Here is a 24,927-nt window from a genome sequence, read left to right as displayed (position 1 = left end):
GTATGTCTCCATATATCTGATTCTCTGAATCCAAAGAACTATCAACGCTCTTCAAATACTGTTCATTCAGCTATTGTTTTGTTTGATCAGTTTAGTTTTATTAATCCTGAGCTTGATACGTGAGATATAACAAGACACACCAGTTCCCTGTGCTAGCGGATTTCACAGCCTGACCTCACCACGATGTTGGATACCTTTGTGCTTTTCTCTTTTTTTTTCTGCTTGGAAGGCTTTCCTTAGCCCATTTCCTGGGAGGCCACATCCCAGTTATTCTTGAGTGGGACATTCTCCCATCATTCTCCCTGATGAAACCTTGCAGGGTCGCTTCCTGTTGGGAGTGGGGTTCATCTCAGCATAGAGCCCGCCTCTCAGTGGCACGTGTATCATTCTGTCATCATGTAGAATGACAGGCTTATCCACTAGACAGTAAGTTCTCCAAGGGAATAAACAGTGTTTGATTTTCTCTATGACCCTCATGTGCTATGCAGTTTGGCTTTTAGTAAGTGCCCAGTGGCTGAGGGATGGAGGGATAGATAAAATGTGTAGCTAGGTAAAAATAGAAGTATAGAGAGATGCAGAAAGAAAGGAAAATCAATACTTTAGTAGGAGACTTGGCAACAGATCATATTTCATTCCTTCACCAATCTTCTTACCTTAGCATTAAAAGTTACACATAAGTACATATATATAATTATATATACACAGAATTGTATACACACACACACATACACAGACAGATACACTGGGGGTGACTAGTTGCAGAGAACAAATACATCCATTTGCGGATGATCCTGATATGTGAGTCAAATTACATATGTTTAAGATGTAGGCAAATTCATGTCTTCGCCAAATTTTCCCCAAGCTATGGTTGTTTTTAAAGATGACTTGCAGGCTAATGAATACTCCAACAATGATTTGCAAGTTTTGCATTTAATTTAATCTTTGAATCCAAAGAGCACGAGGGTGAACTAATTAAGGAAGTTATTCATGTGGCTATCAGATGCTACAGTATGCAATACGTGTATTAAAGGCCGAGTCTGCCGTGAAATTTCCTGGCAGAGAAGATCCTGAGGCAAGGTTAGTGTCCCGCCTTTCAGCTCGCGTGTATTCTTGGCATGTTGCACCAGATGTTTTGCAAGCAATACTACCTGGTGAGGAAAATTCTCATTAGCATCACAAAGAATTCTGTATTTTGATGATACTTGTACGGTTACAAAGAGAATTATGAGTCTTTTATCCTATGCAATAAACCAGTAAGAGAAATTCCTGTGGTACTAAAGAATCCTGTTTTGTTTGAAAATAGATGTTGAATGAAGAGGATGAGGGGATGTGGGCAGTGAGACAGAGAGAAGAAAATGCCTACCTTATATGCTAGTTGGGGGCATTTGGGGGATACTGTTAGCATTCTTTAATGAGGATTGTAGAAATCATTTGATATTGCCTAACAGGTAAGCTTAAATGGGGGAGGGTGAGGAAAGGTCCAAAGATGGCAATAAAGAATTTCAAATCAAGATCAGAGGTGGTGTGCAAATGCCATCATTAATCATGAATTTAACCTTGGCCCATACCCTCAGCAGCCTGAGCTTGTTTATGCTTATTTAAATCAGGTGTATGATAACATTAATAATAAATAACTTGCTAAGTGATTGTGAGGATTGAGTGGTAAGCATGCTATACATCTCCCTTTTTATTTGTTTGTCTTCTTTTTTTTTTAAGATTTTATTTATTTACTTGAGAGACTGTGTGAGTGGGTAGGGGAGAGGTGGTGAGCAGAGAGGGGAGGGAGGGGAAGGAAAAGAACAGAGAAAGAATCTCAAACAGACTCCATGCTGAGTGTGGAGCCTGGTGTGGGGCTCAGTCTCATGACATGAGCCTCTCCAGACCACCACCTGAGCTGAAACCAAGAGTCAAATGCCCAAGTGACTGAGCCACGCAGGTGCCCTTGTTAGTCTTCTTTTATTTTTTTAAATTATTTTTGTTATTATAAATTTATTTTTTATTGGTGTTCAATTTTGTTTGTCTTCTTTTAAAAGAAAGCCTGAAATAATATCTTCAGGTGAAAAATCATATTTGATACCAGAGAGACGACTGAGCTTAGAATCCGAGAGCCTGAACTGTATTTTGGTTTAAGCTACCAGTAGCTATGTAACCTAGGGTATGGCTACATCTTTCTCAGTCTTCAATTTCATAAGCTTTTAAATGAGAGTATTGACCTGGATGATTCTTAGGGTTCCTTCCATCCCAGTTCTTATGTTCAGTGATTCTATATAAATCTTTATAATGAAAGTCTACTATTTTCATTTTCCAAATGGTCCTAAGGAACAAAAAGGTTAAGCTGTTTGCCCAGGCTCTCTCAATAAGCTAACAGCAGTTATGCATTAAAATGCAAACCTCCAGAATTTAGTGACTTAATGCTGCGTTAAGTTGCTTTTTTAGATACATACTTATACAGTGGCTCCCTAAGACTGAATAACCTGAAAAGAAAATCAGAGGTCGGCATTTTATGGATACTGCCAATATAATTCTTTTTAAGTCTTACACAATTTGACCGGCTCTAGGAGAATTGGTTAGCAAAGCCATACACATTTTAATTACACAGATTATGCAACAGGGGGCTCTCTAACAAAGAAGAAAATTAGGGAGCCACACATTTAGGCCTGATTCAGCTTCAAAAGCAGAGTAAGTCTTGCTCACAATTTTTAAGGAAGTAGAAGTGAGATGCTGTGCTATTACAGGGCTCAGCTAGGATTATAAACGGAGGGAGATGTCAGTACTGAGGATTATTTTCTGATTGCAGGACAGCAATGTGATATTGGATGGTTAGCATTCTGCCCACAAAGGCAGCCATATGACAAATCATGGTAAGACATTCTGAGTGAGCTCAGACCCGCCAGCATCCTCTCTGGTGAATTTCTAGATTGAGCAATCAAGGGAAAATAGAGAGAGGAAGATTTGCACCATGGATCGGAGTTCCGTGGGAGAGCTGGAAAGGGTTAATAGAACCAACATGATAGAGTGGAGAGGACATCCCTTTGGAAGGTAACAGATTGAAGTTCTGATTTCTTCACTAATTAGCTATCAACTTGACTAATTGAATTTTCTCCTCTTTCAGTGTCTTGTTCTGTAATAGTAGAATAATAATAATATCTATCATGCTAATCCCACAGGATAACTGTGAGGATTAAATGCTTGAAAAACACTTAAATCGTAAAATGTGATATGGCTTGTTCTCAATCTAATCTCTCAGTTCATACATATCTTTAGCTATTTAGGAGAAAGTATGGGCCTACTTCCAACCTTTCCTAGTTGAGAGCATTTTTCATATCAGGCTTTCCCACCCTGCCAAGTACCTCTTTTCTTTTCATATAGAGCAATAGAGAAAAGCTGCAACGACTAGCACCATCACCAGCACACTACCCCTTCCTTCTCCTTGCTACCATCAGCAACACAACTGGGAGGTGACTGATCTATTAGTAAAAGGCTGGATCCCAAAGTCCTGTGTTCAAATCCTGGCCATTCTCTTTCCTAGAAGTATAACTTAGCTAACTTGCTTAAGTTCTTTGTTCCTCTGTTTCCTTGTTGATAATAGCAGTGCCTACTTAGTAGGGTTGTTATGAAAATTAAATAGTTGACACTTGTACTTAGACCAGTTTCTGGTAAATAATTAGTACTCTAGAAGTATTTACTTTAATTATTATTGCCTTTATCCAGAGTTATGGAGAAGTGCTTTGTGGTAAAAGATAACCTGTCAGGTTTCGTTCTTCTGGGGACTAAGGACATCTTAGTCATGGGCCTGAGGGATGAAGGATAACCAACCCTTCTTTTTATTTTAGTTAACCACCCCAAAGTTACTTTGGAGGATCAAAGGGAGAATCCTAGTCTGCTTTTTGTGACTTTTTGTGATGTGGTGAGCATTATAATTAGAACCAGAGAATTTTAGAGAGAGAAGGGATCTTAGTGATCATTTGGTTTATCTCATTCTCAGAATGGGAAAATAGATAGAGAAGAGGAATAATCTGTCCAAGTTTCCATATTGAGCAAATAGCATGAGAATGAGATTTCAAGTCCAGCTAAGAGTAAGCCTATTAAAACATATTGCTTCTGTTGACTCTCCTCATTGTAGAATTATCTCTTTCTTTGATATGAATTATTACAAAACTGCTTATTAAGAGTCGTCTAAAATTTCCTGATCTATTTAGATATGGTACAAAGGAAGAAGAAAACGCAACCTCCAAAGTTCAACTAGATGGGAATAGCTTTATTTTGTTTTGTGCCATCCTCACGAGTAACAGAGCACTTCATCATTTCTCATTCCTCCTCCACCTCCACCCACTCAGCAATAGAGGATCAAGTCTAAACGAAAATTGGGAGAATTTAGCTGCTTTAGAGAGTAACGTTGAAATTGGGGTCATTTATTCTCATGACAGTCTTTGCTACAGTTACTAGTGTCCTTTCTTTTTCAAGTAAGTGGTCACGTTGAAAATATTTGGGCAGTTTAGATTATATATTATTTTTTGTTGTTGTTTAGAATCCCTAAAATTGAATGTCACTCCTGGTTCCAAGACCCTTCCAAAAGTAACCTTCCATTGGAGGCTTCAAAATGTAAAGATCATCTGTTACTCTTTTTAAAATTTCTCATTTTATAGAGGAGTAAACTGATAGAGGTTAAATGACCTTTCTATGGTCACGCAATTTTCTTCTCAAAAATGTCACTCTGTGGGACACGTGCTTATACTTTCCAATTACCGTGTGTATAATAAGTTAAAAATTGCACATCAGGCAACAAGATGATTGGCTTTTCAAATCTCTGACATCACAAATATGACAACTGTCGATCCACCATCTACTGTCATTCCATCTTCCTTCCCGTGTTTTGGAACATTGAGTTGAGAAATCATTTTGTAAGAATTTTTCTCAGTTTATACTAAGTTTTCTCAAATTGGTTTTGAGTTTTCCGGAGTTGTGATTCTCCTTTTTCTTTCTAAAAAATGAAATCAAAGATACTATATTAAAAGCTGTGAATGTGTACATAGATTTAAATATGTCCTTCTTTCTACCATAAATTGAATCTCCAGATTTCTCTATGATTACTGATAGTAGAAATGGTAGGTCTTGTAGTAGACAATTGCAACTGGAGGCCGATAACTATTTGCTTTTCATATTTCCATTATGAGCCTAACAGTTTACCTACACAAGACCTTCTATGCAGGGAACCTTCATAGAGTTCCTAATAATATCTTTTGCCCTGCAAATCATTTCCCTTTGGTTCTCTGTTCACCTTTAAGCTGTTAGCTTTTGGTTACTTTAAAATCTCTTATCTCAAGTGTGATCTTTTCTACACAGGAATCCAGAAGGAATTCTGTGACTGTCCTCCACAGAATCCACTATACTTTTAACTAACACCTTGGAGGCTTTTGACTCTGGCCTTTCCTGGGGAGCTTTTCTCACTTATATTTTAATAGGTTCAGGTCTCCTTTTCCTTGCTCTAGAATACTGTACCTCATCGGAACATGATCCTTTAACTGCTCAACTGTTCATTGAGGAGCAACGCCTTTAATCAGCTAAGCCATCTTAATACACCATATAAGGTAACTGTTAGCCGTGTGCTTTCATCACATGGTTATCTTGATATGTCTTCCTTGACGGTCTCCTTGAATCTCACATCTTGTACCATTTTACCATCATGTTTTCACTAGGAATCAGTTTGATCATTCATTCACCCTTGTCTTTTAAATTTTTTTTAAAAAAAAATTTTTTTTTTCAAGTATTGCCTCAGATTCAGCCTACAGTGATTCTGTTTTATTTTCCACCCCAGCAGTGCTAACTGTAACCATTTTATAGAATATGCATCTCAGCTCGTGGAACCCTCCTCCAATACTTCCTCTGGTATTGCTCTTACTTGAATGTCTCTGATGATGGGGAGCTCACTTCCCCTTTTTGTGAAACCGTCTATTTCACTGTTGAGCTGCACTTTCTTGTATAAAACTGCTTAACTGAACCCAGGTTTGCCTCTGGGTACACAGGATACCTCTTTCTTTTTCCAAGAAAAACATCTTTAGACACTTGGAGATAGACATCACTTCTTTCAATTTTTCTTTCCTTGGCTCTAGTTATTAAACTAGTACTTCAAATGAGGCCATGATCATCAGGAAACAACTAGTCTGGATGCCTCTGACTGAGATTCTGAATGGCCTTAGTCCATGGCGATCCTAACTTTTTTTTAACACTTCAAGCATATAAACGGTCTCCTTATTAATTCATATTAATTCATCATCTAAAGACAGGCATGAAGAGAGCCTTGGATTTGGAGTCTGCCAAACTAGATTTGAATTCTTGACTGGACCGATGCTTCAGACAATTGACTAACCTTTCTCACCTTCAGTTTTCTCATTGTACAGGTGGAAAATGATGTTGGCCCTGTAGGACTGTCATGACGATTAAGTAAAATAATTTGTAGAGCGTCCAGCACTGTCCCTGGTCGATTGCGGTTGCCTGATAAATGTTAGTTTCCTTTGTCTTTCCTACCCTCTTCTTCCTTTTCTTCAGATACTTTTAACCTGTACTTTGAACATAGTTTTCAGTTGATGTTTTTGCATGGTTCTAATTAATTAATATGGACTCTGTAAGGAAAACCCAATGATTGCTTGATTAAAATGAAAATGGGGTTAATATAAGACTATATTGAAGGCCAGTGTGTAACAGAGGAAATCACAACATGGAGAGAAATTGCAACTAACATCTAGATAACTTGATACGATTCACTCCCCAGAGTCCATAGCTCCAGACCAGTGTCTTAGGAGTGCCTTTGAGATTGTTTTTCTGTACAGTTTCTGGCCTGATTTTACTTGCTAGAGCATCTCTTCCCCTGACAGTCAGAACAACTGTAGGTCTGAATGGATTGCTCAAAATTCAGGGACAAGAAAGAAAGGCATGCCTCCTTTTTGGAACTTTAAATGTAACTTTTCAGGTCTAGGTCTCTTTTATCTGATGCCTGAAACTATGACTTTCTACTCACTTTAGAGAATAATCTTTCCCCCAGGAGAATGGTGTTGGTTTACCCTAGGAGTTTATCAAGGTTGCATTATCAGAGAACAGTAGTTCAATGTCTGTGCTAGATGTACAAAGGGGATAAGGGGAACACATTCCCAGATTAAGACCGGGTGTTTTCTACTATAGTTATCAGACATTTGTTTCTTTTTTTATTATAGCTACTACTTAAATGATGCTATCAGAGACTCAAGGTGATACCACTATTAATAAAAGTTTGCCTAAGGTTTTCTTTAAGGTAAAATTTGAGACTATTCTTGCTCATCCTGAACATTTATTATTTTCAAGTTAAAACCAAATCTATATACACAGTTACAGAGTATCTGCTCTAGTCAAAGTACTAGATCCTTATAGGAATAGAAAATTTAAGTCATGATTCTCTCTTCCAAATTCTATTTCTAATTTCACAAATTGATTTTACTTAGAATATTGTTTTAAATAGTGATGTCCAGTTATTTTAGCATGAAGTCAACATTCTTTCCCTGATTTTTTGTCCTCAGCAAATAGTAAATGCTTCTAGTTACTTATCTTTTAAAGGCCAACTATGGCTATTTCCTTGTCTTATCCTCTTTTAGAGATGAGAAGAAGAGCTGTCAAAATGTGGAGAAAGGAATGGAATCTCTTCTCCCTTGCTGTGTTCTTGTGAAAAATATTTTTAAGTGAATGAGAATTTTACTAAATACTTTCATTTAGTACTCCAGAATTTTCAAACATTTTCTTGTTTGCTTCCCTACTATTCTGAAAGGAAGCTTGCTAAATATTTTTTACTTTGGTTTTGAGCAATTTTGCTTCTCGTAGAATGTGAATTTAGATATTTTTAGATGAAAGGTACTATATTTCATTCATCTATCCACTCATCAACTCATCCATTTACTCACTCATTTATTCATTGACTCATTCATATTTTTCTTTGTTTTAAAAATTTGTGCTTTTTTCAATATATTATTTTAATTAATCTACATCCTATATAGCAGTCATTTTACAGGCAAACAAACTTAGGCTCAGGTAGGCTAGGTAACTTTATGCAAGGACAAATTATTTAACTCTAAATTACATATTCTTTCTGCTTTCATTCATTTTTAGAGAATTCCTGAAACTTAGGACTAGAAATGACCTCACTGGTCACCTTGTCCAAACTCCCATTTGATCCCTTGATAGTTTTCCCTAACCAGTTTGTGTATTTCAGTCATTTCCAATAGAGCCATACTCAATACCAAATACCTATGAGCACAGGACCAGTGTGATCTTTCAGTGTTATTTTAACAGCACCCAGTGGACAAAAATATGAATTTGTTACAATTTTAATAGTACAGTTTGAGTGTCAGTCATGTGCTGGGTGCTGTAAGAGACTGCTATTTCAACAAGATCTAGTCCCTGAAAGTTTGGGATCTAAATTTAGAAATGAGAGCAACTAGGAATGGTCCATAGAGAAAGAAGCTCAGTAAAGATGGCTGACAGCATGGATGTTAGGACTGTCAAGACCTTTTAAGGTCATTTTGATCATGTTCTGAGAGTTTAAAAATTGACTACTTATTTTATCTGATGTCTGTGGTGTTTCTTTTCCTTATTGTTATATTCCTTCTCTTATGTGAGAGTGATTGTGTGTGTGTATGTGAGTGAGAGACACACAGTGAGAGAGAGAGAGACAGAGACAGAGACAGAGACAGAGACACAGTGAGAGAGACAGAGAGACAGATAGGTTGAAAGAGAGATTGAGAGATCAGACTAAGACTATAGACCTAAATATTGGGGATTGGTGTTGCTAAGGGCAGAAATCTAGGTAGTGTTCCCTCTCAGGCAATCAGATTTTAACAGATGGATTGAATTTAGGCAGACAACTTTAAAGGGTTTTGATAAAGCAAAATGATCAACTTGGAGATACTAAGACTACCCCTGAGTTAGCTGAGTTTGTTTTTTGATGTAAGAATAAATGCTTCATTTTTTACTTTAAGATGGATAGATAAGTGGGTTAATTAATTAATTTCATTGATTAATTTACTCAAGAATTTATTGAGCACATGCTACATACTTAATGCTATTTTAGGTACTGGAGTTAGAAAATAAACAAAATCAGTAATCTCCCTGTCCTTATGGGTTTATAATCTCATGAGGATCTTCCAGCTACATTTCCCTTCTAGAAGGAAGAGGTATCTCTGGATCAGTGACAGTGGAAATTAGAAAGGGGCTAAAATGATAGTGAGTCAGTGAAGAAAGACTTTCTAACGTCCTCAATCCAGCTGGGAAGGAAAATAACCAAGTGCCAACCATGAGGTTCAAGCCAAACTAATGTCTACTTTTTTAGGAACAAGAATGGAAGAAATGGAAATTTGTCCTCTTATAAATTTCTCTAATTCCTTTTTTTTTTTTTTTAAGGATTTTATTTATTTGACAGAGAATGAGAGAGAGAGAGCACATGCAGGTGGAGAGGTGGGCAGAGGGAGAGGGAGAAGCAGACTCCCCACTGAGCTGGGAGCCCAATGTGGGGCTCTATACCAGGACTCTGGGATTATGACCTGAGCAGAAGGCAGATGCTTAACCTACTGAGCCACCCAGGCACCCATTTAATTCCTATTTTGACTTAGTTTCCCTATAGTATTCTTATGAAGCTCAACTTGAATTACTGATCAAAAGAGGAGGACACAGTCTCAGAATCAGAGGGTATCCTCTCATGGCCAAAGGTGGGAATGTTGCCCCCTTACCTTAGCTCTGTAGCCCAGAGAGAAGTACAAGCTGCAGAAGATTTGGGACACTCGGGTCCTTTCCCTTCCAATATTGAGTGATCTCTTCAAGGTCAGTTTACCAAATGTGAAGCCCTGTTAGTGAGTACTAGAGGTTAGTGAATGAAAAGACATTCAACATTCCCATTTTTTCTCTGTGATCTTAGGTTGTGAGAGACCTTGAGATCAAAAGGCCTGGATTAAACTCCTAGATCCTCACTCATCTGTTGTGTGACCTTGGGGGATGTCATCACTTATTGGAGTCTTAGTTTGTCAGTAAAATTGGGTTACTATTGTTCCTTTAACTTTCTTCTCAAGGTTGTTGGGAGTCTCACTGAGATAATACATGGGGAGATGATTTCTAAGCAGTAGAAAACTATATAAATGCAAGTGACATTTGCTTTCTTATTTTATTAGTTTTATTGCATGATTATAATTGTGTATGATAGCATGTTTTTATCGACATACAGTGTAACACAGAGAATAAAAGGGACGCTCTGGAAATGAATTCTGTGGGTTACACCTGAACTCTACTAATTCTTAAGTGGGTGACCTTGATTAAGCAACTGAACCTCTTTGTGACCCACTTTCTTCATTTATAAAATGAGGATAATGACAGAACCTACCTCATAGGGTTGTTATAAGGATTCAATGTGTTCATAATTACAGTGCAGTTAGAGCTGCAGGGTGCTTAGCATTGGCTCACATCAGTTGTACCTTATATTTCTTATCAAAACAGAAATTTTTTGAAACATTGATAATTTCTCTACTTGGGCAATAAGGACACCACCCCTGATGTATTTCAGAGAGAATTAAATCTATTGTCTTTCCTATTTTGAGAAATGATCAAAACCAAACACATGACATGTAAAAATGCAGTTATTGAACTATTGGATAAAGATCTACAAAGAAATGTGTTGTGTAAAGGAATTCACAGATTATTAGAAAGTTAATTGTTTATATTGCTTTTGCCAACCTATTTTCACTGACAATCTGGCAGAGAAAAGCAAAAATAAAAGGAACTGCCACTCCTGCATGAGATAAAATTCATGGAGAAAAGGTCTTCTTCTGCCTGTCAAGCTTGCTGTGTCAGAGCCCAATGAGCTCATGTTCGCCAAGCTTTGAGTCAGGGGCCTAATCTCAGAGAAGGATGATATATGAGCAGAACTACACTCCTTTGTGTTCCTAACGGGCAAGGACATTGACAATATTCCACTAATGAAAATTTTGTTTGCCATTACAATGTCAAGGTTAATCATTCATTTCAAGTAGATCCAGCCTTCATTAAATACATCATGTCCAGGAGTGAATGATGATGTATGAATCACAAGGTATGTTTTCCTGTTTTGGGAAGTCTGGGTTTTATGGCAGGACTTGATTAAAATGGATATATATATTTTTAATTTTCTTTATTTATTCATGAGATACGCAGGGAGAGAGAGAGAGGGGCAGAGACACAGGCAGAGGGAGAAGCAGGCTCCACACAGTGAGCCGGAAGAGGGACTGGATCTGGGGACCCTAGGACCACGCCCTGGGCCGAAGGCAGGCGCTAAACCGCTGAGCCACCCAGGGATCCCCTTAAATGGATATTTTAATGACAGCATGCTCATTCTAATACTTTATGTTATTATCACATCTTCTTTGAGGCTTGCAACAGCTCAGTTAGATAGGTACTGCTGGTGTCGTGATCGCTGACCTGTTTTGCAAATGTGGTTTAGACAGACTGGATAACTAGTCCAGTAGCATAGAGCTAGTGGGTGTTTAAGAGTTAAGTAAGTTCCTGATGACATGTACTGTAAGTTCATTGAGGGCAGGAAGATTGTAGAGGGTGTATAGAGTTCTCCTTGATAACCAAAGTAGAGCCTTGTATGTACCCTGTGCTCAATTCAAGGTTTCAAGTGGATTGTGGTTTCAATTCAAGGTTTCAAGTGACAGTGACCCTAAGAATTTGATGGTGGGAGTTAGAAGGCTTGACATGTGTGTAAGGGAAAGACTATTTAACGTTCTGTGTTTTTCGCTTTTAAAATATGGACATGATTAAGACTGTCCATGCTTTATTTGCTTGAGTCGAGGTCAGAAATAGAAACACAACTCCGTAAGTATCCTTTCAGTGTGTATCTGACAACTTTCTCCAAAGTAATTAAAACTGCTTCCAACCATGATGCCTTCAGAATTGTGAAGGTAAGAGTTTCAAGTTGGTCAAAGAAAGGCATCATAAACATCAAGGTATTGTTATCTCTGAGATATTGCCCTTTAAAAATTGTTTTACCTAAATCATCAGTAGGCTGATTTGGTCTCATTCTTGATGCCCAAACACGAAGATGCTGAAATGCCCGTGTAACTGTGGAGGAAGATTCCTGACATTTGGTGGCCCAGGTTATGAATTTCTGGATAACAAAAAGCTGACTTAAAGTTTAGAAGCTACTTTGCTTCTAAACTAAACAGCTGTGTGCAGAGATCCTAGATAACTTCTCAGAGGTCCTGAGACTTACCTCTTCTTCTCATTGAGGAAATGTAGTAAATAAAGTAAAGGATGCTGAGGAGGACTTCCAGGGCTCAGCAGCCAAAGGAGCACTCTCACAACATCTTCAGAGGTGCAAGAAGAAGAGTAGTTTTTGTTGTCTAATCGAATGGAAAACACCACATTCTTTTAATAGAGATCTAAAGACAGGAATAGTGTCACTCTCAGAAAGCTCCCACTTGTTGTTTTTATTTTGTTCCTTAAACGCCTGACTTGATGCTGGCATGTCAAGACCAAGAGGAGAACTTCAAACAAGTGTTGTCTGCTTTTTCATCTCCTGCCCCATCACCCTCTTCTATCTTGTGCCACCACATTGGTTTCCTTCTGCATCAAACTATGTTCTTTGCATAAACCTGCAGAAAAAAAGACCCAACACATGCAAAGATTAGATAACACACATTCTCTTCCCAGGCTTTTCTTTTTGGGGGAGTGGGAATCACAGGATTACAATTCTGTGGAAGTGCTAGATTTGGAGAGGCTGAGTTAATTTCTTCCTCCTAGTATTATCTACATTGTGTGTGTTTGTGTGTGTGTGTGTGTGTGTGTGTGTATGAGTGTGAATAAAACTCTCAAGCTTTGACACATGAAAAACTTGTTAAAAACTCAAATTCCTGGCCTCCACTACTCAGAGACTTATGCTTCATGTTCTGAGAAACCATCGGGAATCTGCATTTAAAAAAAGCATCTCAGAAGAGTATCATGCATTTTCTTAAAAAAAAAAATAAAAACAAACAGTCATCATCTCTTGCACTCATTTGGCATTTTCCAGTTTTCAAAATGCTTGCACATACATATTCAGTTCTCTGAGGTAGATGGGAATGATTATGCCCATTTTGAGGATAAGATACTCCAAGTTTAGCAATGATTTCCTCAGGGCCTCACCACACACCCCTCGCTTGCCCATTTCCCTGTATTCCTCACCTTAGCTGACCTTTTCCTTTTGGGGTGTTGAGCTGCAAGAGGCCAGGGGCCCCCAAAGCCAGCCAGTACTGTCTGTGCCTGCCTTCCTCGACAATGAGACAAGTTTCTTCTGGTAGCCAAGGAAGGAGAATGATTTTATCTGTGAAATGTGAACACTTCCCTAATTGACAATGTTATCAATTGGTTCCTTGCCCTATTGGGATGCATTTTTGAAAATGTATTCAGCTTTACTTTGGGAGGAGTGTGTATGTGCCTGTGTTTGTCTTTTTTACCTGTCTTGTTCTATATAGTTAGAATCCCAAGTTCACTGTCCTTACTGAGTCACATTGCACTGCCGAAGGGGATTGTGTCGTGTGGACAATTGGGATTCACTCCTCTGCGGAGCCTTGCTTATTCCATCCTCCTCCTAGCTATCCACCCCATAAACCCTCCATCTGCTTCTGTTATGTCCAGCAGCAGCACCAAATATACAGGACCCCAGACACCCTAGGCTTGTTTGACACAGTGCTCCCTGGAATCAGCCTCAGAGGCCTCAATCCTTCTCATTGCCTAAGTGGATTTCTGCTAGGTTTGTGCCCACATCCAGAGAGTTCTGGGACCTCTCCTCCGGGTCCCCTATCCAGTAGCTTCCTGGGCCTGCACGGTCCTTGCCCTCTATTCGGATGTCTTGAACATATACTTGTTTCTGTTGGAAATCATCCACTTAATCTTCTAGCACTACCCTTTATGCTTAGTGGAGAGACCAGGCGCAGGATTAGGGATATCTGAAGACAAGTTGAAGGGAGATTTTTAAATACAACGAAGAGCCAGGTCCAGACCCTAGCAGGAATGGAAGGTGATTATTCCTTTACCTTTCCAAAACCTTTCATGCTGCATTTCAACTTGGGTGACAGCATCTTCTCTGCTGAGTTTTCTGTAACATCTGCCATCACAAGCATCCTGGAGACCTGGACTGCACTCCAAGGCCCGTTGTTGACTGTCCTTGCCCACAGTCACCCCGTCACCCCTCCTGCATTCTCCTCTCTGTGCGGGGTGCTCACTCAGATCCCTCATTTTAAGGAGAGAGAACCTGCTTTGCAGCTTTCTGGATAGAACCAAGAAAACTGGGTTTCAAGGATGCGGAAGCACTTCATCCTGTTACAAAATGAGCTGAAGGTGGGGCTCGACATTAGGGCCCGAAAGGCCATTGTTACTTTCTCCAGTGTCCACTGCCTTCCTTCCGAAACCGAGAATTCTGCGTGCGCCAGCTTCAGGGAGAGAGGGTGGACTGCTGTCCCTCAGCTCCTCCCCCCTCCTAGCCCCCCTCTTTGTGCACTCGGGGTCCTTTAACCGGCCGGTGCTTGTGTTTTCTCTTGGGGGAGGGACGGGACGCCACAGACCCGAGCTGCAGTTCCTTCACTCTGCCTCTGAGAATTTCTCATCCAAACCTCAATCACGTAGGATTGCGTAGAGAGGAGAGAAGGGGAGAGACAGAAGACGGAGAAGGGGGAGAGGGGTGACGGGGGTGGGGGGAGGAGAAGAGAGTCTGGGAGTCGAGGGCGCCTGGGAGGGAGGAGGACCCGAGCGCCGCGCCCCCCTGCGCGCGGGGAGCCCGACCCCCGGCCCGGCCCGGCCCGGCCCCCCGGGCGCTGCCCAGCCCTCGGGCGGAGGGGAGCCGCGCCAGAGCTGCCCCGGCGGCCGCCGGCTGTCGTCCCCCCCTCGGTGTCCGCGGCCGCCGTCCCCGCCTGGAGTTTGCAGCGGAGCGAGCCGGCTGCGCGGCGGCGGGGACGCCCGGGGCGCCCCAGCCCCTGCCCGTGAACGGGACTCGGCCCTGAGCGCCCCCTCCGGGGCCTGGGGAGGCGGCGGCGCTGAGCGGCCACCCGCGCGCCAAGTTGGGCGAGTTGGCGGCGGCCCCGGGGGGCGCGCGGCACAGCCCCCGCCGTCGCCCGGGACGGCCTCGGGGGCCCCCGCCTGCGCTCCCGGCGTCGGACCGCGGTGGGCAGCCCCGGCCCGGAGCCGGAGCCGGAGCCGGAGCCGGAGCCGCAGCCGCCTGGAGCCGCCTGGAGCCGCCTGGAGCCGCCGTCGCCCGCAGCCAGCCCCCGCCCCTCCCGAGCCGCCGCGCCGGGGGTTCGCCGCGCGCCGCTCCCTGGCGTCCTCGGCCGGGATGGGCTGCGCGGGAGCCGGGGGTCGGCCTCGCGGGCGGCGGGTGAGCCGCAGCTGACCTGCCGCCTGCAGCTGCGCACCCGCGGGCCGCGCGCGCGCCTGGGGGTCCGGGCCGCGCGGCGATGACCTGATCCCGAGCCCGCCAGGGCGCCCCCTCCTTCCCTGTTCCCTCGCTTCCCTCGGAGCCTGTGCGGAGACCGGCTCGGTGCGGCGGCCCCGGGCGGACCACGGCGGGGAGCTCCAGTTAAGGCGTGTGGGCGCCGAGCTGGAGAGGACACCTTCGGCATCGCTGCCTTTTGAGGGGGCTTATTTAAACTACTGAGTCATTCCAGATTTAGGATTCCCTAAATAATCACCAACTGTGCCCGTCTTGTGCCAGAAAGCGAGCCGAAAGAGCGAGAGCGCCCGCTCTTGGGACCCCGCGCATCCCCGGCGCTCGCTCGCCTCCCGCGGGCTTCTCCCCGAGGGGTGCTTCGGCCCTCGAGGCTCTCCCTCCCTCGGTCCGTCGGTCCCTCGCTCCCTCCACCCCTCCCTCCCTCCCTCCCTCCTTCCCTCCTTCCCTCCCTCCTTCCCCGGCCCTCCTTCCCTCCCCCTCCCCTCGCCTCCCGCTCTCTTCGCAGCGCGGCCGGCGGGGAGGTGCGCGCACCGCAGCTGGAAACAGCTGCCCGCGCCCCGCGCCCGCGCCCGCGCCCCGCGCCCCGCGCCCCGCGCCCCTACCCGGACTCCGGCTCGCCGCTCCCACTTCGCGCCTCTCGGAATTGCAGAACTCCGGCGGCCGGGCCCTGGAGAACCGCAGCCGGCGCGATGCATTCCGTAGACCTCACCCAGCCGGGACGGACCTCCTAATCTCCAGAACTGCGGGCCGCAGGGAGTTAAATTGCTGCCTTCCTCTCCTTCTCTCTGGCTGGCGGTTGGTGGCTTGTTTTCTAAAGGAACGTTTTATTCACTTTTTAGTATTTTCTACCGGGGGGCACGCTACCCGCCTCGGCCCGGACTCTGCTTTGCAAACGGGTTTTCTATGTATGTATGTGTGGATGCACTTCGGACACCTTGCAGCGCTTGCGCCTCCCCAGCGGGGGCACGGCTCGTTGTTTCTGGACATCCTTCCGACCCTTCCACTTGGGACTCTGAACGCAGTGTGACCAAAGTCCCCCCCCCCCCCCCCAGCCCCTTGGACGCGGATCGCCGGGGGAGGGTGCAAGTTTGGGGTGCAAGAGTCTAGTTAACTGGAAGGCCTGGGACCGCCCCGCCCCCGCTGCCAGCGGTCGGGGAAGTTTACATCTGGATTTTCACACATTTTGTCGCCACTGCCCAGACTCTGACTAACCTTGTGGGCGTCGGGTTTTCGGCACCGCAGGCTCCTCAAACATTAGCACTGCCTCCCCGCGCCTGCCCCGGCCCTCCAGGCCGCCGAGGTCCTGCCCTCGCCCCGGCGGAGCGCGGACCCGAGCGCGCAGGGGAGCCGGGGCCTGGGGCCGCGCCGAGCAGCTATGGCTGCGGCGATAGCCAGCTCCTTGATCCGCCAGAAGCGGCAGGCGAGGGAGTCCAACAGCGACCGGGTGTCGGCCTCCAAGCGCCGCTCCAGCCCCAGCAAAGACGGGCGCTCCCTGTGCGAGAGGCACGTCCTCGGGGTGTTCAGCAAAGTGCGCTTCTGCAGCGGCCGCAAGAGGCCGGTGAGGCGGAGACCAGGTCAGTAGCAGCCCGGGCGGTGGGCTCCCCGGAGCTCGCGCCCCTCTCCCGCGCGAGGGAACCGGGGTCCCCCTGGGGCCATTCCGGGGGAGCCCCCCTTCTCCCCTCATTTCCGGACGTCTCTCTTTCAATCACCCTCGGGCAGTTGGTAGCTTCTAGTCCCACATTCAGGAAAACACTTCATTATCTTGATGAACCCTCGGCTTGACTAGGGTGAGGGCTACCTGGCTAGATGCTCCTGGTCCCATAAAGCCTGTAGGATCCTTGAGGGCGGCGGCCGACTCCTTCCTAACCCCTTTCTCTATTTCCCGTCCATCCGTCCATCCATCCGTCCATCCATCCATCCATCCATCCATCCATCCATCCATCCATCCAACCATCCATCCATCCATGGCGCATACTGCCTGCTGAAGACCCAAATATAAACAAACGTTATCTCCCCTGACATTTAGCATAGTTCTGGACACTGACACTGAGTAGACACCAGATGAGCCTGATTTTTTTTTTTTTTTTTCGTTTTCTAACTCTTCCTCCAGCAACACCTGATATTGCATCTTTCAGAGGTTCCAGGGGGTTCTCACCTCCCCACTTTCCCACATGCCCCTTTACTTCCTTGTCCACAGACCTCTTTTTCCTGTTCTCTTCCTCCAGCACTCTCTTGGTTTCCCAGGGTTCTGGTCATGAACTTTTCTGCCCTATTGCTCCCATCCTTTGCACACTCGCACTTTCTTTTGGGACATTAAGGAAAAGACATGGTATCTGCAGTTGGGCCTAAGGGAGTGTGAAAAAAAAAAAAAAACAACAACTTTAGATTTCCTAGAGATTTTCTTGTTCAGGCCTTTCTGAAGTTCTCTTCTTTGTCCCTCAACTCACATGGTTGGTCCTCAGTGTGATCTTTATTTACAAAGTGGAAAGTGGATACCTTTCCAAGTACTTATTCCCAGCTCAAACCAGGCCAGCTTGAGAGGATGAAAGCAGACTTGCCCAGATTTGTGCTTCCACCAGGCTTCATTGATCCTCAGGGTGTGGCCTGCCGGATCACTGGCAATTTGCAGATACCTTACCCTTGGTGTGGTCAACCGAAAGGAAATATGGCCTAGATAAAAAGCTTGCTCTGTGATCAGTTGACTGGTTTCGGTTAGCATCTTTGCAACTCTGACTGTAATGTTCTCCTGGGTTCCAGAAATGAAACATGGGCTAGGGTCATTGGGGTGAGGAAAGCATTAGGAAAGTGTGGCCGGGTGAGGCTCAGAATTAGTTTAGAAATTGAGGATTAAGTCTTAAGAAGAAGACATCTCATTTTCATTTTTCCCGTGGGTTTTCATGACATGATTCCCTCCACAGTGGACTCTTTCTCTTATTCTGTGATGCCGATCAAAATAGAACATTTCAGGAGTAAACAGTGAGATGATGATCCCAAGGCGAGAGCTACTAAAATCTCTGTTGATTTACATACAATTAATATGGCCTATTAATTTCATAAGGTGAAACTTTCTATGAAAACTGGAGTTCTGTATTTATAGAGTATAATAATTCATGTGGGGGCAAATAAAATCTCTTGTACTGTTGTGCAGGGATCATTTGGGAGTCATCTTCTCTGAGGGCTCGTGTGGCCTACAAGGAACTTCAAGGCTCTGAATTTAGTGTAACTTTTCTCATGTTTCAGTCTTTGAAGTATGTTCTTGTACTCTAGTTGGGATGATTAAGTGATGTTTTTGAATAGAGCCTGCCCAGCGTCCTCACTTCTAAACCAGGCAATAAAAATGATTGGGTGACTTACCTGATCCTTGTGGAAGATGATTTGGAGATGAACAATTTGCATGGCTTAATTTTACATGGGGAAATTGCTTCCTGTGGCTCTTTCCTTAGCATCTCAGTAGAAAATAGAATTTGAGGGAATTGCTGAGTTTATTGTTTTCTAAAGTGTTTATTTAATCCGCTCCCCTTTTTCATTTCCGTAGTGTACGTCTTGGCAGAGAGGATCTTGGCTGGTGACTTCTTTTATTTAGCTAACGTCTCACAATAATAATCTGGCTGAGCGATCACAGGCCCTGTTAAGACATGCCCAGCACAAGGCCAACATGTACACCATGGCCTTCAGTTTGGACTGAAGCTCAGCTTAGAAGAATCGGAGTGTGGGGTGCGGAAAAAGATTTGGAAAGATGTTAGCGTGCTATTATCGCTACTAACAAAGCCAAATAATTAGTCTGTTGATTTGCTGTCAGCAACCATGATTCACATAGCATGGGATGAACCTATTTATAGAGAGGTAGCACCTTCCACATCTCAATTCCAGAGAGAATTCTTTAGCTGGATTGGGAGGAAGTTGCTAAACACCAAAAAGAAAAGCTATTTGAAGGAATTTGTTTTGTAAGCATTTGATGTTACCTTCACTTAACATTTGAGTTATTCTTGAAATCACTTCTCCTCCTAAGCCATTCCCTTATGAACTGAGTCACAAGTCGTAATAAAGTGGAGAAATGGAATACGTGGTCCTAATAAAGAATTTCCACTCTGAAATTCCGTCATTGAGACACATGTTCCATTGACCAGACTTTCTAAGGGAATGGAGCTGAGGCAGTGAAACTAAGTCAGATGTTGGATGGGAGAGGACACAGTTGTTTTTCTGATTTCACGGGTAACATCTTAAGTGTCGCTCAGCTTCTTATCTTAGTTCACTAAGTTCTGATGCGTATAAGGTTGAAACTTTGTCAACACAGTGGGAGTATGGAAATTACACCGTAAAGGGTTCAGACTTTTAAAATCATGATATTGTACGATTGAAACATGAGAGGTGACAGTGCAGGATCTCATAGCATGCAATTCCAGTGCCGTGGTGCACACCAGAAGCTTTAATAATGTCGTCCCAGGAGCACAGTGTGACGGCTTATCCTGGGATGGTGCAGCAGACTCCTTACTTATGATGAGGAATCCTAGAATCAGAGCAAGTTGAAGATTACATAGCTAGATTGGGGCAAAATTAGGACTAGAACTAGATCCATTTGACTTGTCTTCCTGGTGCTCTTCATAACACAACACTGAAAAAAGTAGTATAAAAAAGCTGGGTGTCTTATATTAACGGATAGAAATAATTTTGTAGATTTTGCATTTATTTTTACCATTAGGGATTGCTGCTGCTGCCATCGCCACTCTTGTTGTGGTTATTATTTTGTAATTAGAACAGGGATAGTGCACAGTACAGGAGGTAACTGGTAGGAGGTGGTATAGGCTAAGTCAGGCAGCTAGGGTGCTAAGATGACCATCCCATAGCTAGCATGCATTATGGCAATAACTCGAATAGTGAAGACAGACAGATAGCATAGCAATAGTTAGTCCCTTAGGTACTGTATGGATTGCAGCTCTTTGGAAATGGGATTTTGGAGACCTTGAACTGGCAAGTTGGCTGAAGTCATCGAACCAAAAAAAAGTCTGTAGAACATTTCTATTCGTACCTTGTGATAAAGAAGAGAGCATGCTTGTATTATTATTTGGGTTATTATTTATGTGTGGAATACCTGTATGGGCCAGGTCTGCTAAAAATTTTGCTAAAATGTTGACGCCACTTAATTTGCTGCATCTAGGCTCTTAGCATGTCCACGCGAATTACATAGCTCATTCATTTCCAACATTGGTTCCACTTTTGTATAGAAACACCTGTACAAACAGTTGACTCCAAAAGCATTTCTGTTTTGACTCAAAAGTTACTGCACGTAATGGATAACATTCATAATCAAGAAAGGGGAAACTGTCAACTCTCTGAATGTTGGAGAGACCAGGGACCTTGGAGGTCATCCAGTATCACTCACTCATTCATTTTTCAAATGAGAGTGCTCTGGAAGGCATAGAGTAACAAGATAAGCCTAAATCTATGTAGTTTAAGTGATTTTTAAATTTTTATTACTTTTCTATATCATTTTAATTCCTTCCCTTAAACCAGATCATTAAAAAAATCAGCAATCAGGAAAAATTCCTAGTCAAAGAAACATTAGATATTTTTCATGACTTAAGTATTAGGTTTTCTAGGCCCTTCTCTTTTAAAAATGCTGCAGTACATTTACACTGAGTGGGTAAAATAAATCAAATAAGTAAGTATAAATGTTACTAAATTTCTTTAAATTGCTTTTCATTTGTCTTATTTTTCTGAGTCCTTATTTCTGCTGTTATAAAAATTGTGTTGTTAAAAATATTTCAGTATCCTTCCAACTTGTTTTGGTAGATGTATAGAATTTAACAGCACAATCATTCAACATTTTACTGTCAAAGACATTCTTTTATATAGATGAAGAAAACATTACAGAATATAGAAACTTCAACAAGAAAATTGATGAAAAAGGGAAATAATGCTTAATCATGGGATTTATGGAACATAAATTAGATTTGTATAGATTAAAATACTTTCTGGTCAATATATAGATCAAGATATGACAGATGATACTTTACATTTATAGGAAGGACTCTTACTGTATTTTCTTTTTTAAAAGTCTGACTCATGTCTCAACTACAAAATCGGCCTAATTAAATGATATTTGGCTTGATGTGTGTTAAAAAAATAAAAAAAAACAAACAAGCTTTTCTCCTCAGAAACCCACCCTACAGTTTAAACTGATATTTTGAGTGTGTGTGTGTGTGTATTTGTTTTAATCTTATTTTCTCTACAACAGTGCATTCTCATCAACAAATTAAGTTTCCATTGTAAGAACATTATAAAATAGCAGGTACTGTGATCTCTTGATTTCTTTCATCCCACAGAGATCTCATCAAGCCATAACTCAGGATTAAGTCTTTAAAGTTTTAATGAAGTTGATATTCTTGAACAGAATTAGAAAAACAATTTGTAGGAAATGAGGCAGTCTCTGTATTTGAGGAAGCAATAGGAATATTTTGGAAGATCTTTAAAAACTAAAGCTTTGGCTCATAAGTTATATGTAGAAAAAAAGTGCTGGCCTTACTAGCATATTGCCACATTGCTTCTGTTCTTGGTGAAAGCATATTTATGCATGGACACTACAGTGTGGATTTGGTTTGGGGAATTTGTTAATAGTGATTACTTTTTTCTCTTCTCTTCTTTGAGTGCTCCATCAAAATGTGTTTGCTATTGACTTTTCCTCCTAGAATTATTATAGATTTTATGAAGACTCTCAAAGGCAGCCTCATTAGACAGAGGGGACCCAGCTAATTTACTACATTTTGGATTCTATCTAATGGCCTACCCATCAAATTATAGAGTTTTAGTTGTCTAAAGAAAGATGCACCATATCCAAAGGGCTCTCATTCCAAGGCTACCTTCTAAGCGTCTGTGAAAAGGAGGAGTCTTAGATACAAAATGTCTACAAATTAATCATATATATAATTATAACTTTTAATAATAACAATTAACTTGACTATATATGACTTTAGGATTTACGGAGTTTCTTCAGAGCTTTTATCCCTTTTGTTCTTTATAGAAATCCACTTTATAACCAACCACTGTATGGTTAGTCCCATCTTTGTAATAAGAAAACTGAAAACTGTGCTTCAAAGTGGCAGAGAGACTTGTCAAGGTTCCTGTAGTCAGAAAGTGGCTACATGACCCCCCCCCCCCCCCCCCCCCCCCCCGCTCCTCACACTGCTGGTCATCTGTCTTTATCTTTACTACCTTGAGCTAAGAAGGCTGAATGTGAATAACTCAATTTGATCTGAGGATGGGAAACTCTTGGGTGAATCAGATGAAGAGTTCAAGGAAATGTGGAGTGTGATGACAAGATTTGCTTTGCTCTTTGCTCTGTGTGTGATCTAGTGCCCCCAGGGAGGATCTCTAGTGAAGGGGGGCCTGAAGTAGAAAGACTGGTGGCTGGGCTATTATGTGCTGGTCCCAGGCTCCTGGCTGGGCTGTCCCTCCCTGCATGCCAGGAGCCTCAGAGATGTCAAGAGGTGTCTCTTGGGGCACCTAAGCCCTCGCTGCCAGGAGACTTGGGTCCAGAGGGGCAGGCTTTCTTGACTGAAAGCATAAACAATTGCTTCAGATGTTTATAAATGTAAAGAGGTTAATACCAAGGTCAGGAGAACCCGGTAGGATTTAGTCTGCCTGTTTTGTCTTTGTCTTTTTAGTCACTGTTTAAGTGATGATGTAACAGAGTGATTAAGTACACGGACTTTGGTGTGGGATCTGAACTCAAATTCTGGGTATTCTGGATATGTTATTTGTAAGAACTTTAGGCAGCTTTCTTAATATCTTTAACCTTGGTTTCCTGATTTGAAAAATGAAGGTATTGTCTCTAGCATTCGGTTAGGAAACATTTCTCTGAGTCATTTGAGCTGAATTCTAAAGAATAGGGCAGACAGAGAGGGATGGAAGGATGTTCAAGGCAGAATAGAACAACTTTGGTGAAGATCGAGGTGAGAGGGAATTGAAGTGTAGATTGAATAATAAGAACAAGGGGTACAGGTAATATTGGAAAACATAGCAAAGGCAGAGTTGTGAGGGATTTTATATTTTAATCTAGGATCCATAAGAGTCAGAAATAGGGGCTGATATAATGTGATCTGCATAGTTAGATGGGTAGTCTGGCTTTGGAGAGGAGAACGGATTGCAGGAGAGCCAGAGAGGAAGCTCAAGAATCATAAGGAGGCTAAGGCATAAGTCGGGGCCAGCAGATCTTAATGTGTGGTGCAAAGGCCCTGGGAGCTCCTTGAAAACCTTTTAGTGGGTCCGCATGGTCAAAACTATTTTCATAATAACATTTCCTAATACTGATTATTTACTTTTGTCATTCATCCTGTCACAAGTGTCCAGTGGAGTTTTCCAGAGATTACATAATATATCCATCATCATCTGGAATGGCTATTAAAATTTTCCTCCCTTTTCAACCACGTGTCTGTATGAGGCCAGGTTATCTTTATATATTTCAACCACAACAACATATTGCAAGAGACTAAATGCAGAAACACATTTAGGAATCCAGGTGATTTCTATTAATCCAGGCATTTGCAAGCATATAAACTACTTCTTCAAATTTTTTTCTTTTGGAAATTATAGTTACGTTTAATTTAAACATACTATATTATTAATATTTAATGAGCTTACTGTTATTTTTAATAAATAAATATTTGAACATTCTTGTAGGTTCTAAACATTGTAAACATAAAGAAAGAACATAAAGGGATATAAGCCACATAAAAAGAAGCTTTTGCGGGGGGTACTCAGTAATTTTTAGGAGTGTAAAAGGGTCCTGAGACCAACAAGATTGAGAACCACTAGTCTAGGCTATAGATTATGTTGACCTGGAACCTTCTAGCAGTTGCGCTGGTTATGACAAGGGGAGTGGGAGATAGAACCAGCAGAGCCTGATAATAGGTAGATCTGAATCAAGAGCAAATGAGGTGTCTGGATGATTCCTAGATAAACAATTCAGTAGTGAGTGGTAGCTTTGCTGAGATGGAGGGGATCTAGGAGAGAAGCAGGATTGATATGCATTGAATAATGCCATTCCCAAACTACAAAGCACTATAGAATGCTATGGTGAAAATTTGAGTCATGTTATCATTTATTGTTTAATAATTTTACACTACGGTGAAGATCACGGTTACCCATCTGTAAAAGCCTATCTATTTTATTCTTTAATTGTCAAGGAAGTGTTTTAGAATACTCACCCACCACCATTGATCTAGAGCTACTACCTTGCAAGGGTAATCCTATAAGCAAAATGCATTTTAGGCAGAGAAAAATATTTAAGAGATTAGAAAGCCTTGGTAATCTTTCTAGTCTTTAACAATTAAAACAAAATGTTTGTAATGGGCTTTCAAAGGCCTTTAACCTGGTTCAGTCCTGAATATGTCCTCAATGTGGCTTTCAGAAGTGTGGCACCTAGGTGGATTTCACATGTGAATTTAAGCTAAGTTCTTTAGTCTTTG

General features: G+C 42.4%; 1 protein-coding gene and 1 long non-coding RNA gene across 4 annotated transcripts in view; one reads left to right on the top strand and one right to left on the bottom strand.

The window, feature by feature from the left end:
• FGF12 (fibroblast growth factor 12) overlaps window positions 1-24,927 on the top strand; it is a 550,076-nt gene that overhangs the window by 282,589 nt on the left and 242,560 nt on the right. Inside the window, exon 1 of one of the 3 annotated variants that reach the window (XM_077880096.1) lies at window positions 16,043-17,037. The exons of the other annotated variants lie outside the window; for them this stretch is intronic. Coding sequence (XP_077736222.1) covers window positions 16,839-17,037 — 199 coding nt within the window. The 5' untranslated portion in view covers window positions 16,043-16,838. Of the gene's footprint in view, window positions 1-16,042; window positions 17,038-24,927 lie in introns of those variants that run through there. 3 annotated transcript variants of the gene reach the window in all.
• Window positions 4,238-16,464, bottom strand: LOC144302601 (uncharacterized). The gene is made up of 4 exons (XR_013369539.1): window positions 16,066-16,464; window positions 12,257-12,638; window positions 9,747-9,860; window positions 4,238-4,981 (listed from the first exon to the last, which is right to left on the bottom strand). It is a non-coding gene; the product is annotated as an uncharacterized LOC144302601 (long non-coding RNA).

This window comes from Canis aureus, chromosome 31, assembly GCF_053574225.1.
Source record: "Canis aureus isolate CA01 chromosome 31, VMU_Caureus_v.1.0, whole genome shotgun sequence".
Lineage (NCBI taxonomy): Eukaryota > Metazoa > Chordata > Mammalia > Carnivora > Canidae > Canis > Canis aureus.
The sequence above is the reverse complement of the archived record's forward strand: the minus strand, read 5'-3'. Positions and strand labels throughout refer to the sequence as shown.